At 36.9% G+C, this 24472-nt stretch overlaps 2 protein-coding genes across 3 annotated transcripts; one reads left to right on the top strand and one right to left on the bottom strand.

Moving 5' to 3' along the window:
- The first annotated feature begins 1101 nt into the window (after nucleotides 1–1101).
- Nucleotides 1102–6098, top strand: LOC137406065 (delta-like protein C). Of its 2 annotated transcripts, none has more exons than XM_068092586.1 (7): nucleotides 1102–1120; nucleotides 2081–2196; nucleotides 3246–3397; nucleotides 3811–3956; nucleotides 5479–5509; nucleotides 5807–5888; nucleotides 5969–6098. In XM_068092586.1, the coding sequence occupies exons 2-7, from the start codon at nucleotides 2192–2194 to the stop codon at nucleotides 6069–6071; spliced, it is 519 nt and encodes a 172-aa protein (XP_067948687.1). In that variant the 5' UTR covers nucleotides 1102–1120; nucleotides 2081–2191; the 3' UTR covers nucleotides 6072–6098. The 2 variants fall into 2 exon arrangements, with proteins under 2 accessions (XP_067948687.1, XP_067948686.1); XM_068092585.1 differs by lacking the exon at nucleotides 1102–1120 and adding an exon at nucleotides 1127–1364.
- A 298-nt stretch (nucleotides 6099–6396) lies between these two features.
- LOC137405825 (aldehyde dehydrogenase, mitochondrial-like) lies at nucleotides 6397–18040 on the bottom strand. Its single transcript, XM_068092242.1, has 11 exons — nucleotides 17899–18040; nucleotides 14955–15200; nucleotides 14077–14156; nucleotides 12947–13058; nucleotides 12723–12867; nucleotides 12449–12646; nucleotides 10347–10531; nucleotides 9681–9845; nucleotides 7674–7831; nucleotides 7218–7332; nucleotides 6397–6621 (listed from the first exon to the last, which is right to left on the bottom strand). Exons 1-11 carry the CDS (start codon nucleotides 18010–18012, stop codon nucleotides 6589–6591), a joined length of 1551 nt encoding a protein of 516 aa, XP_067948343.1. The 5' UTR covers nucleotides 18013–18040; the 3' UTR covers nucleotides 6397–6588.
- Between the last annotated feature and the right edge of the window lie 6432 nt (nucleotides 18041–24472).

The following is a 24472-nucleotide window of genomic DNA, read 5'->3' as shown; positions in this document are numbered from 1 at the left end:
TCGAATGGTTGAAGAATCAATTATGTTCATAATTGTTTGTCAAAATAGCGTAAGTATTTGCCCAATCAAGTACTAGCGATTAAAGTCATTTAAGTAACATTTTTCCGTTTTTGTTTATACGTTATCTTGAGATAACATATCAACAAAATTTTATTATTTTTGCTATCAAGATGTGTCTTACTGTTTCTCAAGAGTACTGTTCCTTACATAGTAGGTCTATATGTAAAATTTTATGGGCTTTTTGTTAGTGCCTAGTTTATTGCGCTGCAAAGGTTAGTTGTCACTCAATAATTTTATTGTTACGAATGTGAGAATTTTACGATGCGATTGGGCAGTTTGAACAGTATCTGTTAATCTTTAGACCATTCGCTAATGCAATACCGTATGTAATATCTTTTGCAATGTTTATGCAAGTCGGCTTGTGTTATGTTCTTGACAGAGACACATGATAGTATTATAAAATCATTTATTTGCTGGAGAAATATTATTTCTGATCACTATTAAAATACTAGCACCAAGTTCCGACAAGATTGCAACAAATAATTGGATAACTAAAGAGTTATTGTTCTTACAAGTGTTCAGTTCTCTCCTGTTGGCTTTAGCAGGTTGTATCGCATGCAGCGTTGGATTCAGCGCACTCTCTTCGGTTCAGCAGAGCACAAGTGAGTTGGTTTCAACTCTCTCTCTCTCCTGTTTGTTTCAGCAGGTTGTATTGTCGGCAGCTTTGGATTCAGCGCATTCTGTTGGGTTCAGAAGGGCACAAGTGAGTTGGTTTCACCTCTCTCCTGTTGGTTTTGACAGGTTGTATCACAAGAAGCGTTGGGTCTAGCACAGATACGCTAGAAGTAAGGGTTGTCTCCACCCAACTCCTAAGAGTTTTTTCAAATATTGACCTGAGCGATTATATTCGTAGGAGCACAGGCTTAGACGAATTAATAACAAAATAACTTCTGGCGACAAAGTCAGTAGTTTTTACACACGGTTTCACCGAGAACGATAAGTTTGTTTACTATTCAACGACGTTGTGTAGTGGCATATAGGGCGTGCGGAGCAGTAAACCGTATTCCAAACCGTCCACAGCGCTACAGAGCCTTATTGTATGACGAACTCATCGCGTTAGGTACATGTGCATATTGTAAACTGGTTTTATTATATAACTGAGCAATATATGTAAACATGATTTTGCGTTCGTAGATTTTATCATAAAAGCCAGCTTATTTGCAGCAAGGAGAAATATGTTCATAAAAGGCAGTTTGCTCACTTTGATGTACGCGCGTTTGCCATAATTTACTGTTATACCATAGATAATCAGTTGCGTTAATTGACCTATTGATTAACCATTCTGTCCATCGATGATTAAGAAGGTAAGTGTATTACCATGAAGTGTAAACATAATCCTTTGCATTTTGTTACAAAATAAATGATGAAACGAGAATAATGCTTCATAAAACCTTTCAAAATTATGTTTGGGGTGATTGTTTTTTATGGCAAGCGTAAATTGTATATATTAATTTGCAAGCTAGATAGTATGAAGGTTGCATTTGGGTGAGCTATAAACTTTGTTATGGGCAAGTAAGTACGGATCATTCTGCTTCACGATTTCGAATATCAAGATGGCTGGAAGGCACCAACTGAGTTTTCAAGGATAGCAGTGTTTAATGTTTCACACAAATTCGAAATTTAGTAAGGCTTGCAGTTATGACCAACTAGTTTGGCATGATGATTTTAAAGGTTTAAAAATATGTTATTTTTAGAAATTCTAGGTTTTTCATGTCCATCAACTCTAACTTCTGGTGACTTATAACGCAGCTCTTTTTAAATACAGTATTAGGAGCTCGGATTCATATTATACTAGTTAGTGGCTGAAACTGTAGACAGCAGCAAACACGAAGCTGGCTTGGCAACTCGATTAATTGAGGTGGAATCATTTCTTGTTTGTAAAGCAGTTTGGTGACATCAATGATATACAGCCCCCCATGGGGCTGTATATCATTGGTGACATTATCAGGAAGCTAGGCCTACCAGTTTTGCATTTGCATATTGTTTGCTTATCTTTATCACTTATTCTGCTCTTTTGCAGGAGTGGCTAGTCACATGTTTTACATGCTTCATAATTTCATCTACTAGCTGTACCTCATCTCCATGTGACTCAAGCCCTTGCTTAAATGGTGGCTCTTGCATAGAAGAAGGCATGTCGTAAGTTGACAATGCTTAGGGTAGTGTATAATGGTAAACTTTAGGTGTTTTTTATTAAGCAGAACGCCACTTTTCATAACACTCTCTTTGGTCATGGCATTATTCAAGTCAGTTTTGGTATGCTCAAGTTGCAGATACTCAAAGATGTCAGTATTTTTTTGCTATCAAGATTTGTGACTCTACTGCCCTTTTTCAATTGGTTTGTGTGCTCATCTTTGTCTGTGTAGAACAACAGAATATGTTGTTGTTTATATCTTTAATGGTGTTGGATATTCTCCATCTTGTGCGAATCAGCCAGCTAATCATGAAATAACGTCCCACTGTAATGTGAAACCTGAAAGGGAAAGTTGGGGTGAGGTAGTTAACCAAAATACCTATCGATACATACTGACATGTGAGTTCAGTCATATCGGTGTATAAACCTTATCGGTTTGCTATTTCTTTTTGAGAAACTGGTAACAGGGAAATATTGTTCGAGTAATTCTGTTGCTGTCAACTTTCTGAACCGTCGGGGTTAAGAATAACCATTGCAGTAGATGACTAGTCGTTTTTGAGCAGACAACTCTCTCTGTTTTAAGTTTTCTTGGCTCTTCTCTAACAGAAATCTCTCATCGGTTGGCTTCAAAAGTTTGTGGGCTTTTTAAAATTATGTCTAATATTTATTTGATGAGCCAGCTAGTTTTTTATCTTCTTACTATTCTACTAGATTCTAGAAGCTCTATTACATAGAGTTATTGTTAACATCGCTGCTTACCACTGATATTGCTGCAGTTGTGTTTCTACTTCTACTAGTGTCTGTGTTCATGGTATGCCATGCAAGCAATGGTGTTTTAGGGTTTTGAATACGGATTAGTTGCTGTGTGCCACGATTTCATTGAATTGTATAATTATACGTTGTGATGATATCTTTTGGACTCTTGTTGTGTAGGCCACTAAAAATCTAGTCAACTCATTCAGATAGTCGGGATAGTTTATGTATAGTTAAGCCAACAGCTGGTAACCTCTGTATTGTTGTCAGCCACTTATGTTGCTCAATCACTCTATTGCAGTCAAATAGAATGTCACTGCCCAGATTACTATTTTGGGGAGAACTGTGAATATAATAATGATACAGAGTTATGCCAGCTTAAGCCATGCAATAACCATGGGCGATGTGGACAACAACACAATGAGGGTGTCATTAAATGCCTCTGCTATGCAGGTATAGAAACTCAGGCTAATCAAATGCTAGTTGCTTTCATTTTCCGTGTCAACAAGCTAGAGAACTAGAAATTTTTGACTTATTCATATGCGGAGAACCTCAATGGGGATAACATAACGTGTTCATGCTGCAAAAATGTGATGAGTAACCTGCATCAGCTCAACCAATATATAATCATGTGATTACACCGGCTGCTTCCTTTTTGTTACATCATCACTATTCTCTGTGAAATATATCTTGTAATTGTATGATGATAGGTGAATTGTTGTCTGAAATCAGTCAATGTTTTGAATAGATGCTTTTAAACTTGACAGATTTTTCATTCTTGTCTGCGCCACTAGTCTCACTAGGAAGCCTGGTAGTGTCTCAATGGCTAAAGTGACACGCGGAGACAGGTGGTTTCTCTGTTGTAGGCTACTACGGTACATACTGCGACTTAGAGTACAATGAGTGTGAGAGTAGCCCGTGTCTTCACGGTGTGTGCTTAGATGGGGTCGATACTTATGAGTGTAACTGTAATGACACCGGGTTCTCAGGCACTAACTGTCAGCACCAACTGGTGAGGCTATTTCTCTGTCTTTTATTTCCGCTATAGATGTACAGTGTGTGCAGTGTATATGTACTGTACGCATTTGCAGCATACAAGTACAATATATGTGAGTAATATATGTATGTGCAGTCATACAACAACATAGAAACTACAGCGAAACTCGGATAAATCGCCCTCGGATATATCGAACACATGGTTAACTTGAATGGATTTGTTTGGTCCATTCCCACGCAATGATAAATGGCTTTAGATAACTCGACCGAAACTCCGTTAACTCGAACAGTTTTTTCCAAACGGCTACCGAGGCGGTTGTTACTATCGCTTTAGAATATCACTTTATTCCAAGCCATAGAGATAAACATCGACTTTTAGTAGTTCTTAGGTTCTTAATATTACCAACACCGGCAAATATTTTCATTGACGACTTTTCTAAAGGTTTGCAAAAATCAAATTTTACCAAACATCCGCTTAGCGATAAGCCCTCCGAAAGCAAGAAAAGCGAGGTAAAATTTGGATAACTTTAAAGTAATATCGGCAAAATTGATAATAGGTTTTTAATTGTAAAGCAGTTTTGTAATAACTGACTTACTGCAAAATTGATCTTGGTTAAAACGCTCGGTAGAAAAATACGTATGTATTTTTTCTGAACGTTTTAAACGCGATCAAGTTTTGCCAATTTAATCTGAGAACGTCCTGGCAGTCACATCACCTAAAGCAACAAACAAATCTCAAGTGATAGAAAAATATCTATACTTTCTGATTAAAAATATTTAAAACTTCACACGGGAGACCCTTTAACTTGCAACAAGCAATCTATGCTTTTGATTGATATATAGTTTGTATATGTACATGTATCTACTGATAAATACGTGCACTTATGACTGTCCTGATAACTTGAACGCTCTAATAACTCGAACACTTTTGCTCGGTCCCTTGAAGTTTGAGTTATCCGTGTTTCACTGTATATGCATTACGGGATTGAACTTGTATGTCAATTCTCTCATATCTCAAATCAATTTTCCTCTATAAAATAACCAAACACAAATTAATCCATTCCTACCTTTCAAAAAACAAAACCCAAAAATAGGATATTACGATGGAAAAATGTGTTTGTACTTGTTCTAATTCATCACCTACACACACAAAGTAACAAATATCTATCTTATGGTTACTATCCGCTATGAAATGTAACATTTTTAGTTTTTACTTTTTCATCTTCTACCTTGGCTCTTTTTGCCTCGCTTTCAGCCAGCTTTTTAAAAACTGATCCAATGAGAAAAGCCGAGCGATGCTGCTCTAGTGAGCAGCCTCTCGCATACTCGGCCACCTAGCGGCCGCATCGAGAACCATTTCATTTGCTCATATCTCAAATTTATCAAATCAAATTCGCTCTGGATTTTTCTCGTAATTTAAATTTCTCGTGTCTCGACACTCGTATGTCGAGGTATGACTGTACACTTTTACATATGTATAGCGTATTTGTATAGTATATATGGGAACTGATGGAACACAACAGTCATATATTTTGTAGGTGCCCCCAACATCCTCGGGATCATCAGCAGGTAGGTACATTACTGTTGAGTATTTGTCTGATCTTGTTTGTAGCTGTCTTTCATTGTGACCACAAAGTTTTCAGCTAATAGGATGGTCACTTTATTATTTTTGTTCATAAAAAGGAAATATAGTAGGAATGTTGTATTTCTGTTAATACACAGAGCAACACCATACTGTGATTATAGTTAGTATACGGATGTGACTCCCGCTATGAGTTGACACAATCATACTGCTTCTCATTAGAATTCAGTTACCTCAACCCGACTTTCCTCCGAGTTCTCTACGCAATATTATTTTCTATTTAGAATGGGCTCTCCTCTTCTTGCTCATCGTTCCACTCACCATAATAGCCTATGGAATCTATAGAGTACGCTGCCGACGCAAATGGTTAGTCCTTCAAACTCTTGAGCTCAAGCTGTACTAGTAGTGTCTGTGATTGCATTCTCACTGATGGATTTATGCTGTAGTTGCAAAGTAAGGGGAGACAACAACCATGCTTATGTCATCTTGGCGGATAATCCCTACTACACTGATGGTTACAGTCTCCCTATGACACAACGTTCACGCTGATATAATCTCTCATGTAGTTAACTACCTGACTACCTATGTTCAAACATAGGTTTATGTTCTTTTATACTTTATACCTTATACTTTACTTCTTATACCTTTTTATAGTTCCTTTTGCTGGCATTTTAATATATACATGTATATAGCCCTCTAGCATCTTTAGCTATGGCTAGATTGTTTCTATGCAGTGTATATGATTCCATTTTTTTCTTTCTAACCTTTTTCAACTTTTTCCAATGAGTCATAGACTGCTTGAGCATTTTTATTATCGTATTATATATGCCTATTCTATGTGCATGTTATCATAAATAGAACATAGACATACGAGTGTGTCTGTACGCCTATATATTTACATATGAGCATATCTGTTTGCTAAACAATCAAAACAAGTTTTATATAATACGTTATCTAATAAATATTTAAACTTGTGTTATGTTTGTATATCTAAAGATTGCAAACTGATTTATATACAAAACAGCTGCCACAGGACTCTTCTTGGTGTCACCATTAGATTTCCATATTAGGAGTTCTTTCCAGGAGTGTTGATAATAACCTGCAAAGTGTCACTAACCATCATTAGCCATGAATATAACAGCATTTATTGTCATACACCAATTTTTTATAAAAGAATTAAGTTATTGTTGGTGAAGGGCATCATCACATGTGCTGTTAAGTGTAATAATACCAAGAATATATTAATGGCTGAATCTTTGGAATATTTAAACTGGTCATCCATGTTGCCATCAATTCTATTTCTTATATGATGCAATTGTTCTTTTTGTCAATATTAAATATCTTTTTGCTCTCTCATGTAAGGATTTAAAAGAAAAGGTGCTGAAATTCTTTGTGTTGTAAAGTCAAGCGAGAGCTCTTTATGTCAGCGAGAGAGACACCTGCAAGGCTGAGTAGCATGGGCGAACTTTTCATGATGTTATGGCATTACCCACATCAAGTTGCATATGAGTAGAGCTGGCCTAATGCGCTTGAATGTTGGGTTAAACAGTGAAAATAGATAAAAATTAAAATGATGGTCTATTTTGGCAGTAAAATAAAAGGTCATTTACTAGAGCTAATTAAAACCGCAGCATCAAATATGAACTTGACACGCAAACTAATCAACCGTGTAAATGGTATTAGTATTAATTGTACCGTTTTACGCTCTGTGTACTGCTCGAGTCCAAACTCTCCAAGATCTCTACCTTGACCTGACATCTTGTATCCACCAAAAGGAGCAGCAGGGTCTAAGACATCGTAGCAGTTTACGCTGTAATAATTTTAATCGCTGACAAATCATGAGATCATTCACTACAACTTCACAGAAAACTAGTTTTTACTATAATAAGGTCTGTCAATCCGAAGCGATGTACAGCATGTTCCTGGTTTGGTTCCTTTATGATGCTGCTGCATCATAAAGGAACCGAACCAGGAGCTTCAGATTGAGCGCCAAGCACGTTATCGCTACATCACTAAGTTGCCAGACCACTTAATGGAATAATCAGACCGATTACTCATCACGACTTCTCGCAGTGAGCGAGACTGACAAGCGTGCTAGTATATTAGTATATTATAATGGGGCTGAAAGAGAAAGTAATCCAGTGGACTCACTAGACAGTTCCAGCTCTGAGTTCATGACCCGTTTTAAAGGCCTTCTCGAGGTCCTTGGTGAACACTGAAGCAGCCAGACCGTAATGATTCTTATTGGCTCGTGTGATCACCTCGTCGATGTTCTTAAACTTGGCTATTTGCATCACTGGGCCAAATATCTGAAAAATACCAAAATATATGGCAGTCTTCATGATTTAATATGCTGTTTTTGTGAACTGTCATAAATAAAAGTACAAATGCAACAGCAACGTTAACACTTTGTGTTCGTAGTGTAATTAATGAACTACCAAAAGCAAAATAAAACATGGAATTAGAAGAAAATTTATGAAGTAAGACTGCATCTTTGGGATGGTATAAATGAACCTGAAAGTAAAAGTAGATATTTTTACACATGGATTACAAGGCGATGATAAGAAAGTTCTTGTGCGGCAGTTTGTGTTTTACATAATGCTGATGGGGTACAATAAGTGCACGCAGTGAGTGTACGCAGTAAATGTTGAAGCTATTTTCAAGTAAATACAAATTGTATCAAGGTCGCTGGTAACTGAATAAACAATACATTTGATTCAAGTGAAAGCGTATTAGTTTGTATCTAATTCGGAGTTTTCTACTCTATCAACAGTCAACAAGCGTGGAATTTCATTGTCACTCTCACCATCATTGATGTCAAAACAAGGCGTGCTTCTTGTAATGATTTAGGACAAGATATTTCACAACAACATGTATATTAAAGCTATGTTCCCTTAAACTGTTGATACATTCAGGGGCAGGCAACCGTGCATATCAGCACATGTTTTTGCAATAGTTTACAAAAGCTTATGCAGGGAAAAGTGAAAATTTGAGTGTTTTTATAATTTCCAATTGAAAGTTCCACTGTGAATGTTGTAAGAGTTAATATTGTTTTACAAAAAAATTAAAAATAAACTCACTAGTTAATTGATTTGCTAGCTTGGAAACAAGAAAATAGTTAAAAACATGAGAAAAAACATGAAAAAAACTATCAGAAATACACAGCAATGTAACAGCTAAGTAACTAGTAATACAGTCAAGCAATCAACATATCAAGTCAATTCACTCTAAGATCTGCTTCGTATGTCAAATCATTGTATGTCGAAACAAATATTCCCATAACAATACTCTGCATTCAATATAGGTAATTAGTTCCATATATATTTATATGGAACTAATATATATTTATATATATATATATATAAAACTTGCAAAAAACTAAATCTTATGCAGCAATGTGTTAACTCATCGCATACCATGAGCAGCGTGGTGCAGCTTTAGTAAGCGTCATACAAAACGCTTCTGATTAGTTAATTAATTAGCCTATCATATCTGTACTTAACAAATGGAAACAATCATCACCATGCTTTTGAGCCAATAGAAAACATGTTTATATGGTGGTAAAAAACTGAGTTTCACTTTGCAAAAACCTTATTTTGTTATGGAAATTTTTTATTCAATAATAACCAGCTGTGTCAGACGCATTACTCTGCCAAGACTTCACAAATTGTAGATTAATTGACTTCTAAAGACTATCTATTGAGTAACAGTACTAGTGACCGTGATTATTTTATTTTTAACAACAATAATAATCCGTAAGTTATATGAGTTATACTAGCAGTGGTGATATCACCGCGGCTAGTATAACTCCATGTCTACCGTAGTCTTCTTCACTAATCTGGTATTTCATGCATGAATGCGCATAATTTGTTAATCTCTGTCTTTGGAGCGTTTTATGGTTGTGACCTGTTAGTGGAAGGATACACTTTCATTTTAATGTGGATACATTAAAATGAAAGTGTAGGTTTGGAAGTCGGAGCTGGCAACAGAGATATCGGCAGCAACTTGCTTTAAGGCTGAGTGATAGCGCGAAATATTATTGTATTTACAGTAGCAGATAGCATTAATATATTGGAGTGTGAATTATATTTTTATGTAACTTTGACCAAAAACCAGGTTTTATCAACATTTTCTAAGTCGTGCCTGCCAATGCCTTACCTCTTCATTCACTATTCTCATGTCATCCTTGACATCTGAGAAGATGGTTGGCTGGAAGTAGTAGCCTTTGTCTCCATGTTGTGCACCTCCCGTAGCGAGAGTGGCTCCTTCATCCTTTCCACTCTGGCACAGCTCTGTGATCTTCTCTAGCTGTTCTAAGCTCACCTAGTGAAAGACAGATTCAGATCACAGGCTTGTATTGTGTGTGAGCAATCCTTCCAATACCTAATATCATGTCTGCTTAGCTAAATGCATGCGGAGGCTGTGCAAGTTACACAAACATTGGCTCTATGCTCTAGTGGCAAGGGAACCCCAGCAACTGGAGACATGCCCGGTTGCTGGGTGCAATATAAGGTTGAATGTTATTCCTATAACCACCTGACCTTATTTGGGATTTGAACCCAAACCTGTAGTTTGTAGGTCAGCCGCTCTGGACCACCAGGCAATGGCTGCTATCAGTTAGCATGCATTACTAAGGCAGTGATGCATGAAGTGAACTCAGAGGAATGCCCTATGATCCTATTACAACAAATAAATGTTGAAGTCAACCACAGCTAATATCGTACTTTCCTTGATCAGTCATTAAACAACAAAATAATACAATTTCTGATACGAAATATCTCTATTATAAATAAGGAAAATATCTACTGCCTACGTGTCTAGTACCTGAGGTCCTTGCTCTGTATCGGTATCAAATGGATCTCCCAACTTCCTCTTCTGAGCTCGGGCTACACTTGCCTCTACAAACTTGTCATATATTGCTTCTTCTACGTATAGCCTGCTGCCGGCACAGCAGCACTGGCCTTGGTTAAAGAAGAGCGCAAAGTGGGACATCTCCACAGCGTAGTCAACTGTAATATTACAAAACTGAAGCTAGCAGAACACATCAACAACACATGCATCCAACAACGTGCTACAGGCTACACGCACTATCTTTTACTAACTGTAATCTGTGGTTTATGGTATACAGTGTAACCTCGGTTTTCGAACAACTCTCAGTTCGAACAAATCGGAGTCCGAACAAAAAATTCAAGCAATTCTTGCTTCGTAGCTCGAACTAAAATCGGAGTTCAAACGCCGGATGCTGAGCGGCGTTGACCGTGACCAACTGTTGTCGCCAAGAAAGGATGCCCCGACGTCCGAGATTAAACAAATGTGTAGCAAATGGGCCGAGTTACAGAATTTCGGCGAAATCCACCACCCCGATAAAGCTGCAGCCGCAAGAGTCATCAATGACTTTAATGGCACTATCATGAACCACTTCCGAAAAGTGCTAAAAAGAAGGCAGAAGCAAGTGTCATTGGATAGATATTTTAAGAGAAAAGAACATCCTGTATCCTAAAAAATCCTATTCATAATTCTTTTCTTTATCCTTATTTTACTTTTACACGTTCATGTTAGCGTAATCTTTCGTATGGAAGATTACGATAGTAATTACATTACGTTTTACGGGTTACATTTATGTTTATGTTATTTGTATCTTTGCCATTTTGCTTAACATTTTCTGAGATATACATTGTTTTTTATGTGTTGGTCAGCATTTTAATGTGCAATTTCATGCATAAAATAATGTATAAAATACATGTACATGTACTAACAAGGTAAACATTCAGGGTGTTGGAACGGATTAAAACAATTTACCTTATTTGTAATGGGAAAAATGATTTCGGTGTTCGAACAACTCGGTGTTTGAACAACCTTAAGGAACGGACTATGGTCGAGAACCGAGGTTACACTGTAAATTACTATTTAAAAGTGGGACATTTCTACTGAATCACCAATTTAAGTGCCACAATACTGAGGCTTTCACACGCGTCGACCCACACCTAGTTTAATTTTGTCTGACATAGCTGAAACAATAGGGGTATGATAGCATCTAGTGGTGATGATGAGAATATTGCTCCTCAACGTGGAACAGGTGAGTTGAGTAGACAACCCTACGAAATCAAATGTACCCCTTATAAAGAAGTAGATTTGGTTCTGAGAAAATAACAGTCATTAAAAAGTGATGATGCATATAATAGGAAGCTTGGAATAGTTTTGGTGAAGGTTTCATGGCAGTAAACAGCAGGTTGTACCAGGTGCCACAGCAAGTTGGCTACTCGAAAGTGTCCCAAGCCCAACAAAACTATTAATAGAGAACAAACAGCTCGCAAGAACTATAAAAGGACTATTAAACTCAAGCCAAATTTTAAAGTGTTGTATCAGAAAGTATAGATATTTTTCTATCCTTTGAGATTTTGTTTGTAATTTTAGGCGATCTTACTGTCAGGATGTTTCAAGTCTAAAATCGGCAAAACATGATCGCAAATAAAACACTCAGACGAAAAAGACTTTTCCAAAAATGGTGCCACTAGTCAAATTTCTGTTTGTCCTTCCCGTTATGACCTTGGCTTTGCGTTCAAAGCGCAGTGTTACGCGTCTTTATATATACATATATATATGTTTTCTTTTATATTTGCTCATAATTGTTGGAATAAAACCTTAAATACAGCTTCATATACATTGCGGTATATGTTTTAGATGGTTTCAAATTAGGTTGATTAAAAATTGTCCATTTTTCCCTCTAAATGCTGTGTGAACGTGTGGGTACCAAATGCTGACAAGACTGTATATCTATTACTTATAAACACCTTGTGAAGATAAACATCTGGGTAAGTAATGGTTCTATGAAAGCTAAAGGCTTGACAAAGACAGCGCTAACTAGAGTAAGTGCTGCACGTGAAATTCACTTGAAGGTCAACTAAAACACAGTAGCGGGTACTCACAGTCACAGTCAGCGAAGACCACATTAGGGCTCTTCCCTCCGAGCTCGAGAGAAACATTTTTTACATTTCCTGAGGCCATAGAGTGGATTAGCTGACCCACTTCAGTACTTCCTGTGAACGCTACCTTGTCGATGTGGTCATGGCCAGCGATTGCTGCCCCAGCAGTTGGGCCGTACCCAGTGATTATGTTGACAACACCTACATAAGAACAAGAAGGTTGAGCATACATTTTCACCCTTAGCAAGCCATATCAATATGATTGGTCGTTAGATACCTGGAGGGAAGCCGGCCTCCTTGGTAAGCTGAGCCACATGATTTGCACTCAGTGGCGTCTGCTCAGCCGTCTTCATAACCACTGTGTTACCCATAGCCAGCGCTGGTGCCAACTTCCACGCTTGCATGGCCAATGGAAAATTCCACTACAACATGAATTGGATTACAGTTCCTTACCGCCTTCAGCCAATTTAAGTTGTAGCAACTGACTGGAGGATTACTTACTGGAATTATCTGCCCACATACGCCTACAGGCTCATGTCGGGTATATGCGAAATAGTCGCCATCAATTGGAATTGTCTGACCATGCCTTTTACCCGCCCAGCCAGCAAAATACCTGTGAAAAAGGAATGTTATGGAGCTGATGGTTGACAGAAGTAGTTTCATTACTTGAACAAAATCTATCATTTACAGCACCTGCACGAGTAGATAAATATTACCACAACCAGGAAGAGGTCATGCACAGATGTTACATGTAAATCATTTACAAGCTATTGATGGAGAAGATAAGAATTTACTCTACAAAGTCATGTGAGTATTTGACTTAAAAAGGTTTAGCTAAGATCTGAAGGTCTCATATAAGATCTGAAGCAAGTCTCATAAATTTTAGTTTAATGTTAAACCAAATTTGACATGCACTCAAGGAAAGGAACTGCAAAAAACTGCTTGGCAACGACTAGTTAAGCACTTACATTCCATTAGTTGTAAGGAGTAACTGTTAGTTGTAAGGAATCATTTTTAGTTGTAAGGAGTAACTGTTAGTTGTAAGGAGTAACTGTTAGTTGTAAGAAGTGACTGTTAGTTGCAAGGAGTGACTGTTAGTTGCAAGGAGTGACTGTTAGTTGCAAGGAGTGACTGTTAGTTGCAAGGAGTGACTGTTAGTTGCAAGGAGTGACTGTTAGTTGCAAGGAGTGACCGTTAGTCGTAAAGAGTGACCGTTAGTCGTAAAGAGTGACCGTTAGTCGTAAAGAGTGACCGTTAGTCGTAAAGAGTGACCGTTAGTCGTAAAGAGTGACCGTTAGTCGTAAAGAGTGACCGTTAGTCGTAAAGAGTGACCGTTAGTCGTAAAGAGTGACCGTTAGTCGTAAAGAGTGACCGTTAGTCGTAAAGAGTGACCGTTAGTCGTAAAGAGTGACCGTTAGTCGTAAAGAGTGACCGTTAGTCGTAAAGAGTGACCGTTAGTCGTAAAGAGTGACCGTTAGTCGTAAAGAGTGACCGTTAGTCGTAAAGAGTGACCGTTAGTCGTAAAGAGTGACCGTTAGTTTTAAGGAGTGACCGTTAGTTTTAAGGAGTGACCGTTAGTTTTAAGGAGTGACTGTTAATTGTAAGGAATGGTTGTTTGTTATTGGATATACCTGTATGTCTTTATGGACAGAGCCAAATCAGCGAAATAGGCATCCTTGTAGGGTTTACCGTTGTCCAAGGTCTCAAGAGACTGCCAACATATAAACACTGCCTCTTACTTATGGCAGTTGTCAACCAGTCATGCAATATTCAGCTGCACATACAACAAAAGCAACAAGTACTAGGCATAGAGCAAGCAGCTAACCTACTTCCTAAGTTCCTATTGAAAACTCGTAAGCTTTGTCAGTTTCTTATTGATTTGAATTGTATATACTATAATACAACATTCCAGCTGGTCATCAAGCAATCAATGACGTATAACCAACTATAAATAACAATCTACAAATCACTCAAAGATGCCAGTGTGATGACACGATATAAAATAATAATATTCAACATGAACGAGCTAAATTTTGTCTAGAAATAGTATCAAATTGTGGAAAATGTATAACAACAACTACTATACTATGGTATCATGGGAAACAAATGACACTCTGCCTTCCACTAGAATGTCTACAAGTATGCATTGTACCACTTGCATGCTTAACTATCTGATTGTGTATGAAGTGCTCCTTAAAACAGGTATTCTGGCATGAAGGCTTTGAAGAGAAACTACATGCATTTCATAGTACATTTTACTGTAAAAGTGCAGTTTTTAGATTATTGACTGTTCATCATTTAAAGCATGTTCCAAAAGATTTCATAAAAAATATTTTGAAAAGAGAATCGATGCAATTGTAAGCAATGTTATCAATTGCATATAAGATAGAGAACCCTGGATAATAATAAGCAATGCCCTGAAATTGATTGTGTGTGCTCAAATTTCTATAGGTTATGCGTAATCTTAGAGAAAATGTGACTATAAGCTAAAGTAGGAAAAGTGTCTTACAGCGAGGTAGGCACGATCTCTCTCCATTAGGTCAGCCAGCCTATTCAGAAGGATTCCTCGGTGAGTCGCATCACCTCTTCTCCACTCAGAGCCGAGTTCAAACGCTGCCTTGGCAGCCTCGACAGCAATATCTACATCGGCCTTGTCTCCCTCCGCCACATGAGCTATCACCTCTCCATTGGTTGGGTTCAAGGTCTCAAAAGTCTTTCCTGACACTGCCGGTACCCACTCATTGTTGATGAACAACTGCAACACCCAACAGGATTTACCATGAACTATAATTGGTTCAATAATGAATGATTGTGATATGAAGGATGACATAGTAGAGCTTCTGTTTATCAGAACTCAGTGTGGATATGATAACTCTCTATGTATAGGATAACTCTATGTGTATATGATAATTCCATGTGTACATGATAGCTCCATGTATAATGATAACTTTATAGGAAAACTATAAGTGTATATGATAACTTCATGTGTGTAGGAGAACTTCATGTGTGTAGGAGAACTCCATGTGTGTAGGATAACTCCATGTTTGTAGAATAACTCCCATGTGTGTAGTATAAATCTATGTGTACGGGAGAACTGTACATGTATATGATAACTCTATGTGTATATAATGACTACACGTGTATATGATAGATCTATGTATATAGGATAATTCTACGTATATACGATAGCTCTATGTATATAAGAGAAGTCTATGTATATAGGACTACTTGGTGTTTTGGAGAAGTCTATTGATATAGAAAAACTGTATTGGGATAGGAAAACTCTATGTGTAGGCCTATAGAACAACTTGGTACGCATAGGAAAACTCGGTGTATAGGAAAACTCTATGCGTATAGGAAAACTCTATGCGTATAGGAGAACTCTATGCGTATAGGAAAACTCTATGCGTATAGGAAAACTCTATGCGTATAGGAAAACTCTATGAGTATAGGAAAACTCTATGAGTATAGGAAAACTCGGTGTATAGGAAAACTCTATGCGTATAGGAAAACTCTATGCGTATAGGAGAACTCTATGCGTATAGGAAAACTCTATGAGTATAGGAAAACTTTATGAGTATAGGAAAACTCGGTGTATAGGAAAACTCTATGCGTATAGGAAAACTCTATGCGTATAGGAGAACTCTATGCGTATAGGAAAACTCTATGCGTATAGGAAAACTCTATGCGTATAGGAAAACTCTATGCGTATAGGAAAACTCTATGAGTATAGGAAAACTCTATGAGTATAGGAAAACTCTATGAGTATAGGAAAACTCTATGAGTATAGGAAAACTCTATGAGTATAGGAAAACTCTATGAGTATAGGAAAACTCTATGAGTATGGGAAAACTCTATGAGTATGGGAAAACTCTATGAGTATGGGAAAACTCTATGAGTATAGGAAAACTCTATGAGTATAGGAAAACTCTATATGTATAGGATAGCTCTATGCGTATAGGATAACTCTATGCGCATAGGACAACTCTATGTGCATAGGACAACTCTATGTGCATAAAACAACTCTATGTGTATGACAAAAACATATGTATATAACAAAAAACCTATGTAGGCCTATATAACAAAAACCTATGTATATTGGATGGCCCTATGTATATTGGATAGCCCTATGTATATTGGATAGCCCTATGTATATTGGACAACTCTATATATATTGGACAACTCCATGTATATTGGATAAACAATAATCATTAGTTTTATTTGTAAACATGTAACAGAAAAATAAAACTTATTGCGTACTTTTTATGTCATTTCTGCAAAATCTACCCATCTTTCAACATATAGGTGGCAAGTATCAACAAGTGTCCTGACTGTAAAGTTATAACTAGTGCTAAATTAGCAGCTTCCTGTTACTGCTGTTAATAGATAGTAAGCAAACAAATGGTAAACAAGGAAAAGAGTATTTTAATATGGGCAATTTTTAAAAAGACATGATCAAAATGATGGCATAGAAAAATAAATAGTAGTTCTTTTAAATTATAGTAGTTAGGTTAAATATGTAGTTAAGCATTGGATACGATACTCACTAATAATCGGTTGAACATTTGTGCCAAAATATATCAATTTGCTAGTTTTTAAGTTAAAATAATTTACAGCGATTGGCATCTCAAGCTTTGGTGTTTTACATTGAGGTAAAGTAAAAGTACATAGAATAATCTGGAGAATGTCAGAACGGAAACTAAGACCATAAGGGTACATGTGTAGTGATGTCACCACTGGTAGTATAACTCTGTGTCTACCATAGTCTTTACTAATCTGGTTAATCTGTCTTTAGAGCATTTTATGGTTGTGATCTGTTAGTGGAAGGATGGCATGAATACTGTTTTGGGCTAACTTATAAAGATAGCTTTGTCACCAGAACAGCTGAAGCCAGCATGACTGCAATGTCATCTTTCAATGATAAACATGGAGTTCAAAGGCTTCAAGTAGCTTAATGAAACAACCATTTACTGAGATCATAGATTTGATCAAGCCAACACTTCAAAACAAACCCCTCTGTCTGGTTAGCACAACTAGCCAAGTAAAGATAAGAATATTGCTATAGAATGCTCACAGTGACCGCCTACACTATAGCATAGATAGAGAAGGCAGTCTCTAAAAGATAAAGCTTAGCATATAAAACAAACATCGAGTGTTGATAAAGTGTGGGAAATGCACATCGCTGTCGAGCCCAGCAGTTGGTAAGTCAATCAATCGAGGTTCTGTACAAGCACACAGAACATACACCATTGTCTGTATTATCAATGATATACAGACCCCACTAGGGACTGTATAACATTGGTATTATCAAACAAACTACTCGTGTTCAAAACGCGAGTACGACGGCCAGTCTTAAGTAATTAAATTGATATTTGTGTCAAATATGGAAACAGGCCTGTTATGGGCAGTGTAACCAGCAGGTTTAAACTATGAAGTTGAAAGCGCTACTTTACCTTTGTCTCTGGTATCGATGGGTTTCGATTAGGTGCTGGTAAAGCAGACATACACCTAACATTCTGACGGAAAGCTCTGCCAACTACTCCAAGATTTCTCACAAATAAAGACATCCTCGCAACTAGCTCCGTGGACCACCAATGCAGACCCTGGATAGTGCTGCATGTGCGTCAACAGCTATAAGCTCCGCCCACTAACAAAAGTTCATAATAGAGGCATTGTTGTAAACAAACCATACAGTACAAGCTCAAAGCAGTCGTCGCGTCAATAGGTGAGGCGTAGCTACTTGACATAGCTTTACGCCATCGCGCTAGCCCTATGCTATTACGTTAACCTTTTTCTTTTAAAGCGTCAGGTAAATGTTGTGTAAACTAACTTACCGGTATATTATTGAATTGGCTCTAAAAATATAACATATGTTTAAGATACTCTCATTTTATAATATTTTTATACATTGAAAATAATAATGTAGAGTATTGATGCATAGTTGAAGGAAAGGAGTAGACAAATACATGTACTACCTATTCGTTACAAAAATAATTAGTCTTCAAACGTCTAGAATGGCGATCGTGTGATATCGCTAAGCTAAAAATAAGACAACTCCAATTATGTTCACGTGATAATAGAGAGTGAATATGTACAGCCATGCCTTGATGTACGGATATAACTCGTATCTCAATTTTCTTTTATTTCAAGTCAATTTTCCTATAAAAATAACTAAGTATAAAGTAACCTGTTCGTACTCTAAAACAGGATATTACTGTGAAAAAAAGTGTCTTTAATTAATATAATTTACTATCTACACTCACAAAGTAGCAAATACTTATTTAGTGATTATGATCTGCAGTAAAATGTGACATTATTATGTACAGTGTGAAGTTTTACCTCGGAGTAGAGGGTAGCAGCTTGTTGTATAAATGAATATACTTACATGTATTGACGTGAAGAAAAAAACCTCTGTCTTTCATTACACTTCCTTATATCCTCCCCATACTGCCTTACACTAGCTAATCTACTAGCTTTACCCACTAGCTTTATCCAGCTTTATGCTCTCACCGTAATTACCAAGACCACCTGGACTGCCTTGAGCTCAGACACCAATATAGCCTGAGCCTAACAAATCCCATAATACAACAACGGCAACACACTCATGCTACATTTTTTTAACACTACATAACCACAGAAACTTTAGATTTAACTTAACCCTTTCATTCTTAATTATTTTTTAGTTGAACGCCTGCCAGGCCTAATTAATTTGTCACACTCGTTATTTATTAATGTGACTTGGATTAGATAAATAAATAAATAATGGGCATAAATAATGTTGCGTTCAAGATAATTTAAAATGGCTTTTTGCAACTTCTTAATAATATTCTTAGCTGGAATTTGATACCAATATATGCGCATTAAGTTAACTTATGGTAGATGTTATTGATGAGATTCAAATCAATATATGTTTTGGAAATCGAAAAGTCTATGTTTGTTTGTTTGTTACTACTAGTCAGTTTCTTGGTTGATAACACTCCAATAACATATTAGAATGTCGGAAAAATGTGTTAGGAGCAAGTTGCAAAAATATTTTTGGATTTTAACCAGTAGAACTAAAAGTTATCAGCCTATATGCAATATCATGGCATAAAAGAGCTTCTATCTATAGTTCAATTGATTGGTTTATTATGTCTCTATATCAGGGCTGTATTGTCCAAAGAAAAAATGGTCAGGAAAAACTGTCAATTAGTAGTTGCCAGAGGGCCGAAGGCCCAACTCGCCCGTGTGGGGAGTGTCTGGGAGTGGAACTGAAACGCCCTCCCAGAGAAGGAGGGTTCGGGGGCCCTCAACCAAGAAAATTTTGATAATTAAGAGCAAAATTAGGGCATTTTAAAGTGTATCTTGTATTATTTAAGGTGGATATTTAGGTCCTGCCAAGGTGAGTCATTTCGAGTCTTGCAAAGAGAGCTAGCTACAGAATTACATGGGTTTGAGTTGTAACCATACATATGTATATTTACATTTATATTCATAAATATACATACATGTACATGTGTACATAGAAGATTGATTGTTATAGCTTGACATTTGTCTTTTAAAAACTAAATTTAAGAGCACCTGTTTAAGTTACAAAAATACGTTTAAATAATATATTACATGCACCAGGGAAAGACAACAAATAGATTACTTGGCCTGCTTAAAACTTACTACGTTTAAATTATGGCCACCTAGGAATACAATGAGCAACAAACTTGGCCTGCAAACACAAATATACATGTACATGTGTACATAGAAAATTGATTGTTATAGCTTAACACTTGTCTTTTAAAAAGTTCTTCTTCTGCCAATGTGTTCATGGCAGAAATCTTTCACAACTGATTTTGTATCTATTTCAACATCTTTATATATGTGTAATATTAGAAGATTATTTAGACAGCCTGCCCCATAGTGTTCCTCGTCGATGTTTGGATTGTTTAAAAAGTATCTCTCGCCCACTGCATTGGTGACAGGCAAAACCAATACTAGATGATTAGTGAGCCTCGCCACTTCATCGCTCGTAGCGCTAGAGCGCAACGTAGCGCAACGCTCTGCGTTGCGCTAGAGCGCTAGGTAATTAGTTGTTGGAAATTCCAAGTGAATGAGCTTAGACTGAAATTCTTACTAATTAGCCGCCGAAGATCACTAAAAAGTTGGGGCCACTCAGCTGCCCAGCCGCCTCAGGGAATATGGGCCTGTGAATTTCAGTGCCACGTAATGACTTCCACAATGTACACTGCCGATTTCGCAATTTCCGAGATTTTGACAGAAGAAAAGTGCTCTGGACGGTTCCGGAGTCTCCTAATAGGACAATACAGTACTGCTCTATATCATAATTACATTCTATATAAACAACATTTACACTCTAATGACTACAAACAACTACTACTGCAATTATTATAATAAGACACACAAGATGCAAACAACTTGAGTACAAAACTGATATCATCTAGAAATGCATGAAAATGAGCAAAAAGAATGTGTATAAAAATAAAATAAGTATAAAAAAAGTATAAAAAGAAAGTTTATCAAAAAAGGTATAAAATGAATGTTCATAAATTATAACTATCTGTTGCTGGTAATCACTAACAGGTGTGGACGCTCTGGGCATATTATCGTTGCCACTAGTAAAGGAATCATCATTTACATTTCTAACCTCACTTACAAGTAACAGCATAACGATAATAAAAATTATTATATAAAACGGCATAATTTTCGTGCTTCTAAGTTTCTTGCACAACGATATCCAAAAGTAAATGCATTTACTATGACATTTGTATCTACTAAAATCATGGAACGTTTTATCTACTAAACATTTTTTCGTCGAAATACAAAATATAATAATTCAATAATGCTGTTGTAGTACATTTAGAACTTACCTTAAGCTGCTAATAATTTATCATTTTGTTGTTGTGAATCGTTTTCACTGCTGAATTGTTCAAATGAACTTATAACTACATTTAGATTCACTCCGAAATCTAGCAACGGCTTTCGGTAAATGTATTCAAAATGGCAACCTCCTGTGTTGAAGAAGTGGAAATCTAACACAGGATTTGTCTGGTAAAATGGTTTTATTCAACCACATTCCTGGTATAAAATTGAACATCAGACTGATACCTTTCGAAATAATGCTTCAAAAAAATGAAAAATACATAAAAGGAATATCAATAAAGCTACTAGTATTGTGTCCCGAAATAGTTGGGATCACGCCCAAGTGAACACAACTCCCGAAATACTTGGGATCAGGACTGAAAGGGTTAAATGAACATAGCTTACAACATACGCACACTTGAAAATACCGAAGTTTAAATCTTACTTTACACTAAATTTAATTCTTTTTTCCTGGTTTGGCTCCTTTTGCGTCATGTTTTGACTTGACTCATTTTCACCTGTGCTTTTAGCCAGACTTTTTAAAACTTTTGAACGTAAATGATTGAGTGAGGCTGTTCTTGAAAGCGGCCTCTCGGGTACTCGGCCACCTAGAGGTCGTATCGATAATTGTCTCGTACGCTTATATTATCTCAAATTGTCTCATATCTCAAAGCAAAATCTTTCTCAAATTTGTCGTCGTGTCTCAAATTTGTCGTATGTTGGGACCTCGTATGTTGATTGCATGGCTGCACATGTGTTCTCAAATAATCTCTGCATCCTTCTCATAGGTTTTAGTTATAAATGTGCATATAGTTCATTTAATAGGTATACGCTTGCAAAAAGCGCACACCCACTTCTTGCCTGTAGAAAATTTAAGTTATCAATCATAACATCTCATTTGACAGCAAGCTCACTTTGCAATAATTAGTCATGCATTTGTTTAGTAGTGTAAATTTTGCTCACTTCTGTGTGCATCTGCAATCCTTAACCCGAAGACGAAGGCGCAGATTTACTCGCCACTCACTTATACTGTGTTAAGATACGGCACTCACTTATACTGTGTTAAGATATGGCACTGACTTATACTGTGTTAAGATATGGCACTGACTTATACTGTGTTAAGATATGGCATAGGTAGCGCTTTTTTGTTGTTTTCACTCATATCATGCTTTAAAAACAATTCAGCATTCATTCGTAGGGATGTGAGAGCGTTGGGAGAGTAGCAATGTTAACTTTCCTGTATAGAGAGTTTCTAGTAAGTCAACACTCAGTGCTGGGACTTGATGATAACTAAAAAAACAGTGAGCAGAGCAAGTTTTACACACACATTACAAGGCGAATAACAAAGTATTTACAAATATAACTCCAGCTCAAAAGTCGACTTCCGGATGGTGCATATTTAAAAATAGGGAGCAGAGCATGTCATACAATCACTTTACGATATAATTTTTTAAAAATATATGAATGTGAAGAAACAACAAAAAGTAGGATGGATCACTTCTAATGGTGGCTCAAACATGCCACCAAGATATTTTGGTCTGTTTACGTCTCCGCCATATCGGCTGGTACGGGAGCGGTCCTCGGCAGGTAGCAATCTTCAGCTGGTAGAATTCTTCGGCGAGGCGTAGTCCTCGCTGAGGTAATATGCGGCGCATTAGTGATACCTTCACCAGCAGACTCAGTAGACTGCAAGCTGGGCATGCTTAGGAGACTAGTTGGTTCTAATATCAGGCTCATCCAGTGCTTGTCGGCCTTGAACTGTGCGAAGGACTCGTGGATTCTGTTTAAGAATTCGCTCATCACCATGCATCAAGTATGACCTACTAGCAAGCTTTTTTCACAGATATGTTGCTACTCTTTCTTAAAATAGTTAATCTACTATTACGAATTTTACTTTTGAATTAAACAATGAGTTAGTTAATCAATGGATATTTTTTATGGTGTGCTGTTACCATATTTAATGACCATTATTATGGTGTTGTATTATTTAGTGGCTAGAGGCTGACTAACATAGAGCAATCTATGGGTGTTAAAGTTATTGCTGATTTCTAATAATTTGTTAATTCTTTAGACTGCCATGTTAAACTTCTTACACCAAATAAAAACAAAAGTGAATTGTAAGACAACTTTAGAACATAACATAAATATATGCGGGAGAAGGACAACAATAAAACTAAGCCTCGCTAAACTATAACAGTTATCAATTTTTACTTAATAGGGGTGGGGAAATAGGACAATTTAATTTATAATCTTGGTTTTTAGATTTTAGATGATATCCAAAAAAGTTTGTATTATTGGAAGAGGTACATACCAGTAATGACAATTGATAATTCACGTTCTTATAGAGCAGGAGTGCTCAATGTCTTGACCGCGACCTACCATGAGACATGGTCCAATCGATTGCAGAGTCATCCACTCCCAGAACTGTCTACCCCGTGTCTGTGCACCTGTCACCGCATCCACATCGAATGCCATAGCCATAATTTCACCTCCGATAGAGTTTACAACTTGATTGACATTTAGGTTTACCTGTAAAAGTGCTGCAGTAGAGATAGAACCAACTCATCCATGATCGGCTGAAATTGTTGAGTATTATGATTTTGATTCAATTTCATTTATTTCCAACACATGCTTGGGCTGACCAAAATTGGCTTTTAAATGACATTGACAGCAAGCCTTTACATAGCTATTTATATATGAACAAACTAGTAACTGTTGACTATGGACAAATATATTTTCACTAGTCTATATATAAAAATCTCAAAGCTTGCGTGTGTACTTCGGTTTGTCCAGCTATAGCTATTAATACATTGGAATGAAGAATCCGTATTGCAGAAGATTTGATCTTGGAACCTCCTATTCACCAGGATGCCTTACCAAATAAGCTACTCGAGGTTGATGTATTCATTGGGCAATATATGTCGCCATGTGGGTGCAAATACGCATACCGCTCTCTGTTATGGCGTAAAGTCATTTTATCCTTGCTCTTATTAGCAAATTTACTTGTTTGCTAAAATTAGCCAGTGGCAATGTGCCAGGCTTATCATAAGTGGTAGGCAATTACATACATTACCTGTCAGTGTTTATAAGCTGATTTTTAATACCCGTGCAACGCCGGGCATTTGTTAGTATGTTTTTAGTAAGCTAAATTCATTTTTAAGTTAGATTCAGCACTTA

This window comes from Watersipora subatra, chromosome 10 (assembly GCF_963576615.1).
Source record: "Watersipora subatra chromosome 10, tzWatSuba1.1, whole genome shotgun sequence".
Classification (NCBI taxonomy): domain Eukaryota; kingdom Metazoa; phylum Bryozoa; class Gymnolaemata; order Cheilostomatida; family Watersiporidae; genus Watersipora; species Watersipora subatra.
The sequence above is the reverse complement of the archived record's forward strand: the minus strand, read 5'-3'. Positions and strand labels throughout refer to the sequence as shown.